The following is a 19,294-nucleotide window of genomic DNA, read 5'->3' on the forward strand; positions in this document are numbered from 1 at the left end:
TGTGAGCGGAGCAGTTGCCGTACCAGGCGGTGAAACAGCCCGACAGGATGCTCTCGATTGTGCATCTGTAGAAGTTTGTGAGTGCTTTTGGTGACAAGCCAAATTTCTTCAGCCTCCTGAGGTTCTTCACCACGCTGTCTGTGTGGGTGGACCATTTCAGTTTGTCCGTGAGGAACTTAAAACTTTCCACCTTCTCCACTACTGTCCTGTCGATGTGGATAGGGGGGTGCTCCCTCTGCTGTTTCCTGAAGTTCACAATCATCTCCTTTGTTTTGTTGACGTTGAGTGTGAGGTTCTTTTCCTGACACCACACTCCTGAAAGACCTTCATTGGACTCTATGTAAACCGGAAACCACATATCCTGAGGCTGCATTTATTGTAGCTGGGGATTTTAATAAGGCTAATCTGAAAACAAGGCTCCCTAAATTTTATCAGCATATCGAATGCGCGACCCAGGCTGGCAAAATTCTGGATCATTGCTACTCCATCTTCCGGCAAAAGCATACAAAGCCCTCCCTTGCCCTCCTTTCGGCAAATCTGAGCACGACTCCATTTTGTTGGTCCCAGCATATAGACAGAAACTAAAACAGGAAACGCCCGTGCTCAGGTCTTTTCAACGTTGGTCCGACCAATCTGATTCCACGCTTCAAGATTGCTTCGATCACGTGGACTGGGATATATTCCGGATAGCCTCAGACAATAACATTGATGAATACGTTGCTTCGGTGAGCGAGTTTATTAGCAAGGGCATCGGTGATGTTGTACCCACGGTGACTATTAAAACCTTCCCCAACCAGAAACCGTGGATTGATGGCAGCATTCGCGCAAAACTGAAAGCGCGAACCACTGCTTTTAATCATGGCAAGGCAACCGGAAACATGACCGAATACAAACAGTGTAGCTATTCCCTCCACAAGGCAATCAAACAAGCTAAGCGTCAGTATAGAGACAAAGTAGAGTCGCAATTCAACAGCTCAGACATGAGATGTATGTGGCAGGGTCTACAGTCAATTAAGGATTACAAAAAGAAAACCGGCCCCGTCGCGGACACAGATGTCTTGCTCCCAGACAAACTAAACAACTTCTTTGCTCGCTTTGAGGACAATACAATGCCACTGACACCATAGACAGAGATATGTATTACAGGTTTCTTTGAATGCCATGGCAACTAGACACAATGGAGGGAAGAAAAAAAGTATCAGCCCCCTCATCAGGATGGGTACATCCCAATGGTACCCTATTCCCTACATAGTGCACTACTCTTAACCAGAGCCCTATGGGCCCTGTTGAAAATTAGTGCACTATAAAGGGAATAGGGTGCCATTTAGGACACATTTGACAACTCAGGTGAAACATATTTTCTCATCTGGCAAGGAAAAACAAACCAATCACGTGAGTGTATCTCATTTACCATTAGATTTATTGATTGTATAGAAAAGGTTGGTTTGATATAACATTATGCATTCTATATAAGATATAACATTTTCAACATTCAATGTACAAAACCTAGATACAGTACATCTTTAAAAATGCACTCCAGCTTGAAGGCCCGAGGCAGTCAGTAGGTGATGTTCTCGAATGCCCTCATCCTATCCTGTTTCTCTTTCAGTTACCCACCACTTCCTTGAAATGACTGCTCTGACAGTGAGGGAAAATATTGCTTAATGGGCATTAGGTTGAAACATATAAGTAGAAGGGGGAAGCCATGCAGTGTCTGCCAACAGATGGATGAAGAGAACTTCAGACACACTCCAAAGGGTGGACAGTACCTTAGTATGTCACCTGTCTGCTTTTATTATTCAAGGATGCATCAAACACATGGTCAATGAAGAAAGCTGATGCCCAGCAATTATCAATTTCCAGGACAAAATTGAACACAATAATAGTTTACTGTGGGGGGGGGGGTGCAGAGGGATGCATCCCATATGACACCCACTTTCCTATAAGGGCCCTGGTCAAAATTAGTGCACTAGATAGGGAATAGGGTGCCATTTGGGACGCAAACGAGGAGCGGTGCTTTATCACTGGTTTATAGCTGGCGAGCTGCGTGGGAGAGACACAGTCCTGGGCAGGATGCCTCTAAGCTTGTGCTGAAAGGTCCCCCTGTCAATAACATCATATCAAATCTGTATTATACAGTACCTACAATGTGACACCAGAGTCACTATAAGTGGGGTAGTGGGGCAGAATATAGCCAATAGGCCAAACAAGATCATACGATGGATATACCAATATGATTTATGACTAAATGGATATAATAGTACCAATAGGATGGATTATTCCTGTACTAGCATACTTGGGAATGATCTCCATATAGATATCAAGTTAACAGAACAGACTGAGTTCTATTGGACGTTTTCTCTGTTCACAACACAAATTATATGGTAATGCCTGTTCATGCACCTGTAAAACATGATAGCTAGCAATGTACAGAAATCACATCCTGTAGTCTACTCTACAGTAAACCAAATATCCACCAATTGTACAGTAAGATCTTTGACTGGAGTTCTGATAAAAAGCCCAGTCTGTAAACCTAACCAGCCAATTTGACAATCACTGGCAAAACATTGTTTTTATCAAAGCATTTCATTTAATGAAACCATTGACTAAAACTTCAGTACCAAATATTTTCAGGGTTGTGTGCTACTGCATCAGTAGTAAGCTCATTCTGCTAAGCAGATTTGAGGTAATGATGCTAGCTATATATAAAAGCTTCTTCCCACAGTTCCAAGTAGTATATTTAGCCTTTAGGAAAATGATTCCCTCAACATGGAACATAAAAGCAGGAGCTTGGCAGGATGATGAATCATACTGTACTGGGACCATAGGCAGTAATATGTCAAACTCCTATGGTCCACAGCCATCAGAAAGCAGTACATACACAGCATTCACCCATTTGACAGAAGTAATGACATCCAGAATACAGTAGCGTAAAAGTACATTGGTCTCCAGTGTAGAATGAGGAGTAGAGTATTCTCTTTGCGAGGTGCTCTCACACCAGTAGTAGTGCACTCAAAAATGAAAAGGCAGCAGAATGAGAGAGAAAGAGAGAGAGAGAAGAGTAATGATTTTTGAAGTCCTCCTGATATTTCTATAGAGGAGCAGTGTGCTTCAGACACAGCTGTCTGTGTGTTCATCAGATGGTCAAGTCCAGAAACACACTGTGGTGTTCACACAGACACACACGGAGAGAGGGATGGTAGAGCCAGGGAGTGAAATGAAAGGAAATGGAGGGTGTTGTAAAAAGAAAAAAAAAAGAAGGGAAATGCACTCAATGCACTTGAAAAGGCTCTTTAAAATAAACAGAGGGGAAACGGGTTGGTTGGGGCATCTCTAAATACTCACTGTCTCAAGCCAGGCCAAGAAAACCATTGATAGTACAAAAGAGAGATTTCCACATCACTTCACACAACAGAATGCAGCATTCCTTATCATTGCCCCTCATAACAATTCTGAAGGCATCAATTTGGTGTTTAGGCAGTACACAAAGGAAAAGGAGAAGAAAAAGCTTACTGACGTTAAAAGGCTTTTATATACTGGTGGTGTTAATAGCGAATTATATATTTTATATATTTTTTTACTATATGTGGGCTGGTTTTCCATTTATTCGAGGGGACTCAATAAATAACCAACTTCAGTTCTGTTCTTATCACCTCAGTGTTTCAGTGCCTCTGACTTTGAATGGATGAAATGAATGCTACAATGCAAATATTCACCATACTAGACCGTCCTTACAGTATTCACAATTTAAACCACTAGGTTATCAATGCCTTGTCATTTTCTTTTCCAAAAACGTGGATGGCATTTTGAAATAGAAATTAAAGAAAAAAGTGGAGCAAAGAGTCTTGTATTTGAGCAATAGATGATCGTCTAAAACTGTCTGGGACACATTGTCATACAGCAAACGTTTACACTTTCATCAGGACCTAACGTAACCTTCTCTGTGCGTGAGAACACGTCAACAAAATAGTCTCTAATAATCACCTGTCAGAACCATGCCAGAAGTCCATCTTCTCTTCTATTTGCTGGACCTTTCTCCTCCACAAACAGGTCAAAACTAGTTCCTTGAATAGCCATATCCATCCACTACCAGGAGGTCTTTATTCACCCAACCTTGATTCTCTCCACAGAAAGTCTTCTTTGTCTTAATAAAAAGTGTTGGTGCACATTGTTGCTCTCCTCCAGCACCGTTTGTCAACGTCATGGGAAATGGGGAAAGCCTACATTGGATGCAGGCACAGACAGTACACATTCATTTTGCGCCGATATAGTGTTCTGATTGACAGATTCTCACAGAGAGATCAGGGCAGTTCTTCTTGGTTCTGCTCAGAATCCCAAACCCAACCCCCAGCATATCAACAACCCAATATAATATGACTCCTCTTGAACCCCCGTTGCTTTGTGTTATCAGGACCGAGACACCAGTAGCACTGGACCTATTGCTGTGTGTTTCATGTACAGTGTGTGCATTTCCAGAGCAGCACTGTCGCCAGGGGAATGAATCTGAATCGAATCTGATATATCCTCTGTTCTCATCTATTCCTGAGAGCTAGTCAGTCAGTCAGGGTCCCAGCCATGTTGTAGGCCTGCCGTAACCGTTGAGCCGTTGGCAGGGTGGGAGGGCAACGAGTGTGTACCAGTATCCCCACACAGACTGGGCTGTGAGAGGCCAGGCTCCTAGCGCAGGTCGGTGGGGGGTATCTGAGTCAGGCTGAGGGAGGTAGAGGAGGAGATGAGCCTCTCTGCTGTGTATTATAGTTCTCTCCCCCATCTCCCTTCCTCCTCCTCCATCCTTCCCTCGCCATGTCAAGGCCAGGGCTCTCTATCTGTCTAGCCCCTGAAAGGCCGGGGCGGGGGTTTGCCGATCTCCACAGAGATGTTGGTGTAGAGAGGGTACTTCTTAAACTGGAGCACGCGGTATGTTAACGTGCTGATCCCGTCTCTCTTCATAGTGTTCTTGGTGTTCTGGATCTTGTTGAATCTGGAGAAGAGGAGAAAAATCATTATTATTACTGGGAAATGTTTTCATCGTAGCAAACAGTGAAATATTATTGCATGTTTTTTATCACAATCATCATGGCTAACATTTTGATTTTGCATGTTTCTTGTTATTCCCATATTGGCCAACAGGGGGTGGTATGAGTATGTACTGGACCTCAGAGGACAAATACAGGAATCATCCATCTGTAACAGTCATCCATTGTCCAATGCCAAGGCTACAATACCCCATGGTTTTCTCAGATTTCCTTTTACTGTTTGAGAAGAGGCAGGGATTCAGAGTACATAAACTGCTTCAGTAGCCAACAGTGCATATCCAATCTTCAAAGAGCAGTGAATGGATCAAACAAGATGTATTTTTATGTGCTTGGACATAAACCCACTACGACACAATCCAAGTCAACCTAAGAAGAACCCTGCAGCAGCACCTTGTCACTTACAGCTAAACAGAGATTTCTCTACACGCAGATCTTGTCAGGAATCTAAATTAAAGCTAAATTACTTTTAGACTAAGAGAGAAAGGAGGGGGTAGCGAGAGACAGAGAGTGAGAGGAAGGGAGAAAGAGAGGGGGAGGGAGAGAGATTTATCTATAAATCTATCAAGAGGAGAGAGGATTAAAGGCAATAGCCTGAATGTGCTCTACTACTATACTTTATCATAGTCTCTCAATGATCTCACAATGAGATCGGAGATATTCTCACGTATTACATAAATATGGACTGTAATAGCATGCAACTTTCAGAGTAAGCTTCCCCTATTCATGTTTTGGTATCAACTTACAGAGACAAGACATCAGCCCCCAAAAAAGCCATAAAACCACTATTTTAGCATGAGATGATGATTCATAATGCATGTTTGATGACGATGCTACTCTGTGGGAGGAGGAAGCCTTGTATTCATTGAGTTAATATGCATGAGTCCACGGAGTAAGGCAGTGCTAACTAATCTTTTGGAATAATGATGAATGGAAGTCTTTCTTCTTTTGACAAGCCTTATGTCTCATTATTATTCCTAAACCACATCTCCTACTTCCTACTGACCAAACAGAGCAGAATGGGTGGCAGTAACAGAGCTGTAGAGGTGGTCAACATTAATCATCAAAAACATGCGCTTTGGTAAACAGTAAACACCGGTCGTGGTAGGAGATTAGAACCACTCTCTCCTGGATACGCTGAAGAATGCCCTGGAATGTCTGGTGGGTAAGACTGGGTTTGCAACGGAAGCTGCATAATTATGGTAAACTAGGCTAATTTGTTGACCTAAGAAACATTTCTGGAGGCATAATGCGTTTTCCTACGAGGACAGATACAACATAATAATTAGAGTGCAAGGATAGAATAATTAGTTTTTTTCAGGAAATAGGCTAATCCAGGTTTTTAGGACAGTGATTTGACACTTAATGCTCTTCTTGTGTAGCCTTTCTCTAAGTACTACACACATCGTGAGTATATGGGCATATTAGGGGCAGTGAAGTCAAAAACGTGATTTACCTTGTGGAAGAATGGTGTCGCATCCCTCCAATAGAGTTCAAGACACTAGTAGAATCTATGCCAAGGTGCATTGAAGCTGTTCTGGCCCGTGGTGGCCAAACGCCATCCTAAGACACTAGTAGAATCTATGTCAAGGTGCATTGAAGCTGTTCTGGCCCGTGGTGGCCAAACGCCATACTAAGACACTAGTAGAATCTATGTCAAGGTGCATTGAAGCTGTTCTGGCCCGTGGTGGCCAAACGCCATACTAAGACACTAGTAGAATCTATGTCAAGGTGCATTGAAGCTGTTCTGGCCCGTGGTGGCCAAACGCCATACTAAGACTAGTAGAATCTATGCCAAGGTGCATTGAAGCTGTTCTGGCCCGTGGTGGCCAAACGCCATACTAAGACACTAGTAGAATCTATGCCAAGGTGCATTGAAGCTGTTCTGGCCCGTGGTGGCCAAACACCATACTAAGACACTAGTAGAATCTATGTTAAGGTGCATTGAAGCTGTTCTGGCCCGTGGTGGCCAAACACCATACTAAGACACTAGTAGAATCTATGTCAAGGTGCATTGAAGCTGTTCTGGCCCGTGGTGGCCAAACACCATACTAAGACACTAGTAGAATCTATGTCAAGGTACATTGAAGCTGTTCTGGCCCGTTGTGGCCAAACACCATACTGAGACACTAGTAGAATCTATGTCAAGGTGCATTAAAGCTGTTCTGGCCCGTGGTGGCCAAACACCATACTAAGACACTAGTAGAATCTATGCCAAGGTGCATTGAAGCTGTTCTGGCCCGTGGTGGCCAAACACCATACTAAGACACTAGTAGAATCTATGCCAAGGTGCATTGAAGCTGTTCTGGCCCGTGGTGGCCAAACACCATACTAAGACACTAGTAGAAGGTGCATTGAAGCTGTTCTGGCCCGTGGTGGCCAAACGCCATACTAAGACACTAGTAGAATCTATGTCAAGGTGCATTGAAGCTGTTATGGCCCATGGTGGCCAAACACCATTCTAAGACACTAGTAGAATCTATGTCAAGGTACATTGAAGCTGTTCTGGCCCGTGGTGGCCAAACACCATACTAAGACACTAGTAGAATCTATGTCAAGGTACATTGAAGCTGTTCTGGCCCGTGGTGGCCAAACGCCATCCTAAGACACTAGTAAAATCTATGTCAAGGTACATTGAAGCTGTTCTGGCCCGTGGTGGCCAAACACCATACTAAGACACTAGTAGAATCTATGTCAAGGTGCATTGAAGCTGTTCTGGCCCGTGGTGGCCAAACACCATACTAAGACACTAGTAGAATCTATGTCAAGGTGCATTGAAGCTGTTCTGGCCCGTGGTGGCCAAACACCATACTAAGACACTAGTAGAATCTATGTCAAGGTGCATTGAAGCTGTTCTGGCCCGTGGTGGCCAAACACCATACTAAGACACTAGTAGAATCTATGTCAAGGTACATTGAAGCTGTTCTGGCCCGTTGTGGCCAAACACCATACTAAGACACTAGTAGAATCTATGTCAAGGTGCATTAAAGCTGTTCTGGCCCGTGGTGGCCAAACACCATACTAAGACACTAGTAGAATCTATGCCAATGTGCATTGAAGCTGTTCTGGCCCGTGGTGGCCAAACACCATACTAAGACACTAGTAGAAGGTGCATTGAAGCTGTTCTGGCCCGTGGTGGCCAAACACCATACTAAGACACTAGTAGAAGGTGCATTGAAGCTGTTCTGGCCCGTGGTGGCCAAACACCATACCAAGACACTAGTAGAAGGTGCATTGAAGCTGTTCTGGCCCGTGGTGGCCAAACGCCATACTAAGACACTAGTAGAATCTATGTCAAGGTGCATTGAAGCTGTTATGGCCCATGGTGGCCAAACACCATACTATGACACTAGTAGAATCTATGTCAAGGTACATTGAAGCTGTTCTGGCCCGTGGTGGCCAAACACCATACTAAGACACTAGTAGAATCTATGTCAAGGTACATTGAAGCTGTTCTGGCCCGTGGTGGCCAAACACCATACTAAGACACTAGTAGAATCTATGTCAAGGTACATTGAAGCTGTTCTGGCCCGTGGTGGCCAAACGCCATCCTAAGACACTAGTAAAATCTATGTCAAGGTACATTGAAGCTCTTCTGGCCCGTGGTGGCCAAACACCATACTAAGACACTAGTAGAATCTATGTCAAGGTGCATTGAAGCTGTTCTGGCCCGTGGTGGCCAAACACCATACTAAGACACTAGTAGAATCTATGTCAAGGTGCATTGAAGCTGTTCTGGCCCATGGTGGCCAAACACCATACTAAGACACTAGTAGAATCTATGTCAAGGTACATTGAAGCTGTTCTGGCCCGTGGTGGCCAAACACCATACTAAGACACTAGTAGAATCTATGTCAAGGTACATTGAAGCTGTTCTGGCCCGTGGTGGCCAAACACCATACTAAGACACTAGTAGAATCTATGTCAAGGTGCATTGAAGCTGTTCTGGCCTGTGGTGGCCAAACACCATACTAAGACACTAGTAGAAGGTGCATTGAAGCTGTTCTGGCCCATGGTGGCCAAACACCATACTAAGACACTAGTAGAATCTATGTCAAGGTGCATTAAAGCTGTTCTGGCCCGTGGTGGCCAAACACCATACTAAGACACTAGTAGAATCTATGTCAAGGTACATTGAAGCTGTTCTGGCCCGTGGTGGCCAAACACCATACTAAGACACTAGTAGAATCTATGCCAAGGTGCATTGAAGCTGTTCTGGCCCGTGGTGGCCAAACACCATACTAAGACACTAGTAGAATCTATGCCAATGTGCATTGAAGCTGTTCTGGCCCGTGGTGGCCAAACACCATACTAAGACACTAGTAGAAGGTGCATTGAAGCTGTTCTGGCCCGTTCATACTAAGACACTGTGGTGGCCAACACCATACTAAGACACTAGTAGAATCTATGTCAAGGTGCATTGAAGCTGTTCTGGCCCGTGGTACTAAGACACTAGTAGAATCTATGTCAAGGTACATTGAAGCTGTTCAAACGCCATACTAAGACACTAGTAGAATCTATGTCAAGGTGCATTGAAGCTGTTCTGGCCTGTGGTGGCCAAACACCATACTAAGACACTAGTAGAATCTATGCCAAGGTGCATTGAAGCTGTTCTGGCCCGTGGTGGCCAAACGCCATACTAAGACACTAGTAGAAGGTGCATTGAAGCTGTTCTGGCCCGTGGTGGCCAAACGCCATACTAAGACACTAGTAGAAGGTGCATTGAAGCTGTTCTGGCCCGTGGTGGCCAAACACCATACTAAGACACTAGTAGAATGCATTGAAGCTGTTCTGGTGACATTGAAGCATTGTGTCTGGCCCGTGGTGGCCAAACGCCATACTAAGACACTAGTAGAAGGTGCATTGAAGCTGTTCTGGCCCGTGGTGGCCAAACACCATACTAAGACACTAGTAGAAGGTGCATTGAAGCTGTTCTGGCCCGTGGTGGCCAAACACCATACTAAGACACTAGTAGAAGGTGCATTGAAGCTGTTCTGGCCCGTGGTGGCCAAACGCCATACTAAGACACTAGTAGAAGGTGCCATAAACTAAGACACTAGTAGAAGGTGCATTGAAGCTGTTCTGGCCCGTGGTGGCCAAACACCATACTAAGACACTACATTGAAACTAAGACACCTAGTAGAAGGTGCATACTAGTAGAAGGTGCATTGAAGCTGTTCTGGCCCGTGGTGGCCAAACACCATACTAAGACACTAGTAGAAGGTGCATTGAAGCTGTTCTGGCCCGTGGTGGCCAAACACCATGAAGACACTAGTAGAAGGTGCATTGAAGCTGTTCTGGCCCGTGGCCAAACGCCATCCTAAGACACTAGTAGAAGGTGCATTGAAGCTGTTCTGGCCCGTGGTGGCCAAACACCATACTAAGACACTAGTAGAAGGTGCATTGAAGCTGTTCTGGCCCGTGGTGGCCAAACGCCATACTAAGACACTAGTAGAAGGTGCATTGAAGCTGTTCTGGCCCGTGGTGGCCAAACACCATACCAAGACACTAGTAGAAGGTTAAGACAAACGCCATACTAAGACACTAGTAGAAGGTGCATTGAAGCTGTTCTGGCCCGTGGTGGCCAAACACCATACTAAGACACTAGTAGAAGGTGCATTGAAGCTGTTCTGGCCCGTGGCCAAACGCCATACTAAGACACTAGTAGAAGTGGCATTGAAGCAAACACCAAACGCCATACTAAGACACTAGTAGAAGGTGCATTGAAGCTGTTCTGGCCCGTGGTGGCCAAACACCATACTAAGACACTAGTAGAAGGTGCATTGAAGCTGTTCTGGCCCGTGGTGGCCAAACACCATACTAAGACACTAGTAGAAGGTGCATTGAAGCTGTTCTGGCCCGTGGTGGCCAAACGCCATACTAAGACACTTTATGTTGGAGTTTCCTTTATTTAGGCAGTTACCTGTATATTGCCACACTATGAGGTTGGAATGATACTGTGAAATTGTGAAAATTATGATCATTAACTTTTAGTGTAAGAGCTGTTTGAAAAGACAGCCTGAAATGGCAGCTTGGTTGGCTGGGTGGGGTTTAAGTTAATAGACCAATAACAAAGAGAGTTTGCCCTCCTTTATTCCAATAACAGCTAGTTTTCAGGCTACACATCCTTCCCACTCCTATTAGGCCCCTCGCTCTGACCACTCCCAGACTGTCCAAGTCTTTTTTGAGAAATTGCATTTAGCTAAGATGCTATTTTTGCTTCTTTTTGACCATTTTAATTGAAAACAATCACAGTAAGGTATTTAATTGTTACCCGGAAATGATTTGGTATTGAGATAACAAAGTCAGCATTGGACATTAATAACTTAACTGCAGGGAACCGGGCTAAAGGCCCGAACCATAAAATCTGCCGCTCTGCCCTTGAGCAAGGCAGTTAACCAACCAACAACACCTGCTCCCCGGGCGCCGATGACATGGACGCCAATTAAGGCAGCCCCCTGCACCTCTCTGATTCAGATGCGGAAGACACATTCCCCTTTCCCTTTCCCAATACGCTGTTAGAATTTTGAGAAGCGCTCTCTCGCTAAAAGGTTTGGCTATAAAAGCCCAGACCCTTCAAGGGCTTTCTACTTCCCTCTATTTTAAAACCCAAATGTATTATTTTATGAATTAAAACACTTCAAATAATCCCCAAAGGAGGAACAAAAAACAATTTTAGGGAGGTTTCGCTAATAGGGGTATCTCTGTCTATCTTTCCTCTTCCTGGCATTTATTAATTATTTATTGGCCCAAAATAAATTCTGTCCATGACAACTTTCGCGAAAGCCGAGGCTCATGGATCAGAATCAAGTCAGGCTGGAGAATAAAGTGCTGGAAATGTCAGTCAAAGGATGAAGGTCTCTCTCTCTCTCTCTCTCTCTCTCTCTGTCTCCATCACACAGCAAGTCAGCGACAGATTCCTTAAAATCCATCACAAGGCAAGTCAGCGACAGATTCCTTAAAATCCATCACAAGGCAAGTCAGCGACAGATTCCTTAAAATTAGTCTCTGATGTATTGGTTGTCATAAAGCCAATGGCACCGGATGTCGACCCTGCTCTTGTTGTCTATAGAACTCAACTGGTGTCAATTCAGCAAGTAATAACTCTGACCCATATTAGAGTAGCCTAGGTGACATGACACACTTTCATTTCTACAAAAACAAGCCTTGTAATTCATTTCTGATAGCATGTCCTATACTAAATTAAATGACCCAAGACTATACATACATCACAGTGTGTTCATGCAGGACAGCTACATATCTAAGGAATATGTTACAAGTGACGGTACATATTAGGCACATGTTAGGTTCAAGGCACCCTATTCCCTAGAGTGAACTACTTTAGACCAGGCCATGTGGCAGTGCACTATAAAGGGAAGAGGGTGCCATTTGGATTCATGTTGATTGGGATTGCATGGTAAGTACTTAGATCAGTATCTATCAACCCATCCACCTGCCACACAGCCACAAGCCAAACAGACAACAGCAAGCTTCCCTGGCTATGTCAGCACAGCAAACCCCTCTTACATCAACATGTTTCAATTCATTAGGCGCAGCAACAACAACTAATTCATTTACATTCTCCCATGGAAATTTGTTTATTAGGCTCTCGTGCTAGCTATGCACGGGCTCTTCATTGGTTCATTATTAGTATTGTCTGAGGCACTCATCAAAATGAGCGTTGTCTTCTGTGGCTGTTATCTTCACACATTGGAAATCATAGGGAGTGGGAGTTCATGGAAAACTAACAGAACCAAGATCAGGCCGAGGATGAAATGGCCTCCCCATGGTTATTTAGCCTTCAGAGCATGGTAAGAGCCAGCAACGGGGCTGGATGTGATCAATAACAGTCTGTAACTTCTACAGTGTGTGCACTCATGCTATGCAATAATAATGTTTTGCAAATTGCAGCTCAGCTCTGTAGGGTTCTGGGGTTTAGGAACAATCACAACTAACAGCGCTGCATATAGCCATGCAGTTATCGATCTGCTCTTTTTAGAGTCATTGATGGGTTGTCTATTCATGTATGAAAGAGCCCTCTTAGCAGTGAATAAACAATGATAATCCATTTCTATGATAAGTGTTATGAGTTGTTATTTTCCAGCCAAATCTATGGGATATGACATGGGGGATTCATCTTAGAGCAGCCTTATAACCGCGAGCTGGTATTATAATGTGTTGAGTGTGATGCAACCTTTATCAAAAAGACAACTTTGGAAACCAGGCAAACAACAGCTTTCAGTACCTTCGGGAAAAAGATCCCTAGGAAAAGTCTGATCCCAGATCTGTTTTAAGCTGTCATGACAACTCCTATGTCATTGTTGGCAAGACAGCACAAACAGATCTGGAACCAGGCTTGTGTCTAGAGAGGAAAATATAGAAATCAAATACAAAACCTTTGTGGGTTGGGTTCATTGTGCTTGTCTCTTTCGTGTTTGATCATCCTGTAGCGGCCGATCCGGACGTCCGGTCGAACCACCTTCATCCCGTTGAGGGTGATCCTACAACAGAGTCATGGTTTAGAAAGGATCCGAGTTTTCATCCCAAACGGCACCCTATTCCCTACATAGTGCACACTACTTTTGACCAGAGCCCTATTGACACTGGTCAAAAGCAGTGCACTACATAGGAAATAGGTTTCCAATTGGGAACCATAATCACACTTACAGCCATAGAAATATAAGTCATAACCGCTCCAAACTGCTGTAGCAATGCCAGCCATGACCAGACACTGTCATAGCAATCTCAAGTTAAGCTTCAGCTGTAATGCGACAAAAATGGGTTAAAGCAAGGCACTGACTGTAGACAACCAGTACAAACTAAAGCCTATTCTAGAATTAGAGGGAAGAAATTACTGTATATTCCTTTACGCAGTGATATGGAACCTTGTGTGTGTTTGGATGTTTACAATGTTAGGTTCCCAAGATGGGATGAAATGGTTTTATTTCTCTCTGTAATGCTCTGATTCATGCTGGATCTCCTGTGTTATTGGTGCAGCCAACCTTGATATTACAGTTTGTATCTGTGGGCCTCGCTCTTACTGACTGACAAACAACCAGCAAAACACATTGCTTCTGCATCCTGCCATCAAAGCCTCATTAGAACATATGAGAGGAAAATGCCAAGCGAGTCAAAAAAACATTTTTGAATACATATTCAGTAGAACATATTGAAAGAAACTCAGACTCTTCCCATTAAGTGTCTCTTAGCGTTCCTGAAGGGACCAGCAAAAGCAGCCTTGCTAACTGTCTTGGAAAACAAAGGCATTTGTTTGAGTAAAATGCTGCTTCCAGCTGCTTGACTGCTTGAACAATCGGGTCATTATAATCTCCCCATTTGGCTCTTTATCTGTGTGGAACCCCTGGAGACAACAATCGGTCATGTGAGCATCCCGCTGCTCCAGCTTAAGTGATAGGCTAGCTGCTGCTTCCGTCTCTGGACCTTCCTCTTCCTTCCTAGTACATGACGGAGATCGATAACATAAACAGTGTCTGTCTGTCTGTTTCCGTGTGCTAGGGCTTGCGGGTTTTTTCTTCCATTAACACCAGCGAGGAGGCCTGGTAAGGATTAATTGAGGGAAATATTGGAGGAAAAAAACAGCCCGCATCCCAAATGGCACCCTATTCCAAATATAGTGCACACATTTTGACCAGGACTCACATTGCTCTGGTCAAAAGTAGTGCACTCTGTAGGGAATAGAGTGACACTTGGGATGCAACCTACTATTTGTAACCAGAATAGGTATGTATACTTTACCTCACTCATTTAGAGCTTGGTAAAAGCTACTAGAACTAAATGGTCATCTGGGTCTGTGTCAAGTTCTGTACACCTACATGATTACCATCCACTTCAGGCCAGTTACATACTAGCTGGAAACTGAACTATTCAGTGACTTCTTTGGCTTCAAGGCATTCTGTAGTGTTAACTGTGGTTTCAAGGTATCAGGTGGAAAAAGCTCCAACCAACTGCAGTGATTTCAAGGATATAAGAGGGTAGGTAGAGGGATGGGCACAGAGCTCAGTCTCAGCTCTATCTCTCAATCAATGGTTAGCCTCGCCTGGGTAATCCATGTGTGAGTTAATCAATACTATGGCACTTAGTTTGTACTGTAAGCTGAAGATATTGGGCCCAAAGGACTACCCTAGAGTTAAATTAAGACAAGTGTCTGGATGTACATTCAAAATCATTTATTTCACTCGATTCTTTCTCACAAAATAACATTTACAGACATCAGCAGGAGGTTAGGCATACATCCTTTTTGACCATTTCTTTACTTTAGGACAAGTTGAGGAGAAAGAAATCTGACACGTTCCGGGAACATCCTTCACCAGAAACCCTGATTGATTGTAAGATGTGATTGTAGGATGTCGTGTCCATGACCTGAGATGTACTGTATGAGACAACATGGCTGTCTGACAGGTTTCTTTGTCATCATTTACTGTTCTGTTTGGTCATACGCCATGGGACTCCACGTGGTGCTGCTGCGCCCTTCCATCCATTAGCCTGACTTCTTTCCTCCATGTTTTAACATCCTGCTGTCTCAGCCCAGCGAGCACACAAAATTGGCTCAATCGTATTGAACAGCGTTGTGTGCCAAGGATCTGTGGGCGCTTTCATTCCGAACCAGATTCCTTGAACTCCATCAAACCTTTCGAAACCAATCAGAGGGGGAATGATGAAGAGAGAGTATTGAGCGATATAATATAATAATATAATCAAAAGCATTTCTGGAAGAAAATAGAGAGGAGGAAAAAAACAGTCTTTGACCTTGCACAACAAAACCCTGAAAACGCTGAAGATTATTTTCAGATTTGATGTTCATTCCTCTCAGGCACAATGAGATACAATTATCGTTGTTGAAGAGTAAGATATCTGTTGTCCTAGATTTTACATTGCCCTGGGTAACAAAGTAGTATTCAGGCTCAGAGAAAGGAGGAGAAACAGAAGTATGATTACATTGTCAGTTTTGTGTATGGTTGACAGTGGAGGCTGCTGAGGGGAGGACAGCTCATAATAATGGCTGGGATGGAGTGTAACGGATGGAATAGAGTGAGTAGAATGGTATTGAAAACATGAAAAGCATGTGTTTGATACTATTCCCTTCACTCCCTTCCGCCCATTATTATAAGCTGTCCTCCCCTCGGCAGCCTCCACTGCTGCAAAACGGTTGCTCTCTCGCAATGCATACAGTACATACATTGCAATGCTTGTCCCTTTGTTGACTTCCTTACTATTCTCACATTGCCACTGATATCATTCACTCTCTATGTAGCTGTTAAATATTACAACAAACAATTAACAAGAAATCATTTTTTTCCTGAGGCCCAGTGGTAGTATTGATATGACTGTCTGGACAGCTAATTTGGCCTCGCGTGCCCTTCAGATTGGATTAAGAATGTCTCCATCTTTTTTTTTTTTTTCATTTCTCAACAGTCTTTCTTAATTGCATTAGACTATTGGAGTCGAGGGGAATTGGAATCTGCGGCATCCCCTCATTTCACTCTGTCAGAGCCGAAATGAGAGGGGTGCTGCTGAGAAAGAAGCCAGTGGGGAGAGACGAGGAGATGAGAGGAGCGAAGCTGAAATCGCTCATGTTGGATTGAGAGTGTGTTTGCACTGTCTGTGATAGTCTTGCTGACTGCCGCGGTTCTATCTCTCTGCTGCCTGCCAACTCTCTGTCCACTCCCTCCTGTCTCACTCTAATTAGAAATAGCCACACGAGGGCAATAGAGAAATGAGAGTCCTGCCAGGGCATTTTTCTCCTCTATCTCCCTCCCTCTTTTACAGACAAACCAAATGTAGACTTGATAGTCTGCCCGTGTTTAAAATAGAAAATATCACAATTTGAAATAGGCTATGACTTGGGATTGTATATTTCTTGAGTAATCTTCCCTGAAAGTGTCTCCCCTCTATCTGTCTGTTGGCATCAGTATCAGCTAGGTGTATATTTAGGTCAGGGAGAGCCTGTCTGTCTGTCTGTCACCAGAGACAGTCAGTCACCTAGCTTAGTAGTAGATATGAGGGAACTAACTGTCCCTCCAGGGCCTTGTGTTTCACTGCACAGATGCTGACAGTCAAGGAGTTACCCATCCAAGACACTGGATGGATCTGCTACTCTTCAGTTGTACGTACATGCCCAAGAGGGGTGACAAAGACAGAGCTTTTTCAGTTTCCTTCCATTCCGGTTGCTGGTCTCAGGGTGAATGGGCTCTAAGGGAAGCAGGGAAAACAGTGTCATCTATCTGTTTCCCCACTACTGCCAACATCACCTCCAGCTATTTCTGTCTACCCTCCCGTCCTTCACTCAATGAAACTGTATAGTGAGGACCTTCAACAAAGTTCAAGGTAGCCCATCAAAAAAGGCTTGAAAATCACCACTTTTTTCCTCTTTAGCTGTTTATTTGGGTGGGGGGTAAATCAACCCAGACATATTTATGAAGAGGTACGATTGTTAAAAAGGGGTCATCGTTGTTGGAGAAGTTGGCACTGTCTGTAACGCGAGTTATTCCCTCCAAGCAAATCATAAGGGATTTTTCCCAGCAGGTTCTGACAGCATGGCACAGAACCAAAAACACTACAATAAATGAGGAACTCCCCACAATATTTTGTTGTCCTGCTTGTTGTCCTGCTTGCAACCTTAAATCAATTATGCAGTTCACACAAGGTTGTGTGTGCACTACACTAATAGTGCTATACTACCACTGTAGTTACAGTATAGCCTATGCAAATAACCAAGACATGATGTAAAAAAAAAAAAATGCAAATATCACAAAATACACGTTGAACTCTTAACATATTCTAGAGCAGAGTGCATCATGATTCATGAAAAAAAAAACGAATCCTGTTTAGTCTCCAGTCCTTACTGCTCTAAGGAGAGATTCTTGGTCACTGTCCTCTTCTGAACTACAGTGTGTCAACACACTACTCCCCTTAATCACTCTAATCCCAGTAAGCCTCCCTCTCATTGCTGGAAGATCTGTTGTGTTACATCACAATGTGTGTGAGGCATCAGCTATTATTACCATCTGGGATTGTGTGGCCAGTCTGCCAGTGCTAGGCCTGCTGAACCCACTGAATCGTACAGTCATTAAAGGAAGCACTCTCTCGCTCTTTCTCTCTCCACAAGTCATAGGTTAGCCTACATAGAGGATGTGATTTTAACACTAGAAAAGCCTGGCCTCGAGCCATCCCGTTCTGAGCCAATGACCAGTCATTTTGACTGCAACATTCTAACAGTCTAATAAATACATGTATGTTATCAGAAAAAAATCATTTATGAAGGTCCTGGTGAACATTAGAATACGAAGAAAAAAACATGTTTAAAAGAACACAACAGCATTTTCATTCGTTTATGTTACTGTAGGCCATGGAACATTAACTAGATTCAGCGGCGGGCCGATTTCTTCTTGAGGGGGCTGGTCGGGGGGCCTGAACATAATCACAAATCATTTCTACACTGCAAATTGACCGCAAGAAGCCCAAACAGATATAATATTTGACTAAAACATAACCACAATTCAAGTGTTAAATCCATCACAAAGAAACTACTATAATTTTGTCAGGTCTTAAGAAACAAAAGAACAGAATAGCATATTTGAAGTTGTATTATGTTACTGGTCTTTGAGTAGTAGCCTGAGCTATATGCTGCTGCAAGCTCACGTGTGGAGTGCACCCAACAGCTGTTATTCTTGGAAAAAGTTATATTTTTAAATACAACTCATCTCTTCAATTTTATATTTGGCAAAGGTAAGTGTTTTGGAAACCTCAGAATCTGATCTTTCTCTCCAAGGTCATTATAGTTTCTTTTTTTAATACTCATTTTTATTTCTCTTCGATTTTATTTGGAATTTAGTTTTGTTTCAATTAGTTTACAGACTTGATTTGCTAGTTGTTATTTAGATTCAGTTGTATAAAAATATTTATAATTCGTTTTAATATGATTTAGTTTCAGTTTTAGTCTTAACCAGTCATGAGTGGGCCAGGCTAGAAGCAGTTTTTGTTGCATAGTTGTCGGTGTGTTTGTTATGTCAATTCTTGCAACAGTAGCAATACGGTGATGGGTCAGGTCATAGGTTAAGTTAGGTTTAAAGTGGCAATCTGCAGTTGCTACATCCATTTTTGGACGTATAAATTAATGATATGTACCCATTGATTCTTGAAGAATATAACTTAGAAATGCTTCATGAGCGTAGCTCATGTGTCGTTCCCCATCAAAACCCAAAATATAAGCTTGTTTTACTCCAATGTTTGTAAAAAATAAA

At 43.3% G+C, this 19,294-nt stretch overlaps 1 protein-coding gene across 1 annotated transcript in view; it reads right to left on the reverse strand.

Moving 5' to 3' along the window:
* Positions 1-1,403: 1,403 nt before the first annotated feature.
* Positions 1,404-19,294, reverse strand: part of LOC115103087 (beta-1,4-galactosyltransferase 2-like) — a 156,303-nt gene continuing 138,412 nt past the window's right edge. Inside the window, exons 6-7 of the mRNA XM_029623710.2 lie at positions 13,430-13,534; positions 1,404-4,981 (exon numbers count right to left, since the gene is read on the reverse strand). Coding sequence (XP_029479570.1) covers positions 4,831-4,981; positions 13,430-13,534 — 256 coding nt within the window. The 3' untranslated portion in view covers positions 1,404-4,830. The remainder of the gene's footprint in view (positions 4,982-13,429; positions 13,535-19,294) is intronic.

This window comes from Oncorhynchus nerka, linkage group LG20, assembly GCF_034236695.1.
Source record: "Oncorhynchus nerka isolate Pitt River linkage group LG20, Oner_Uvic_2.0, whole genome shotgun sequence".
Lineage (NCBI taxonomy): Eukaryota > Metazoa > Chordata > Actinopteri > Salmoniformes > Salmonidae > Oncorhynchus > Oncorhynchus nerka.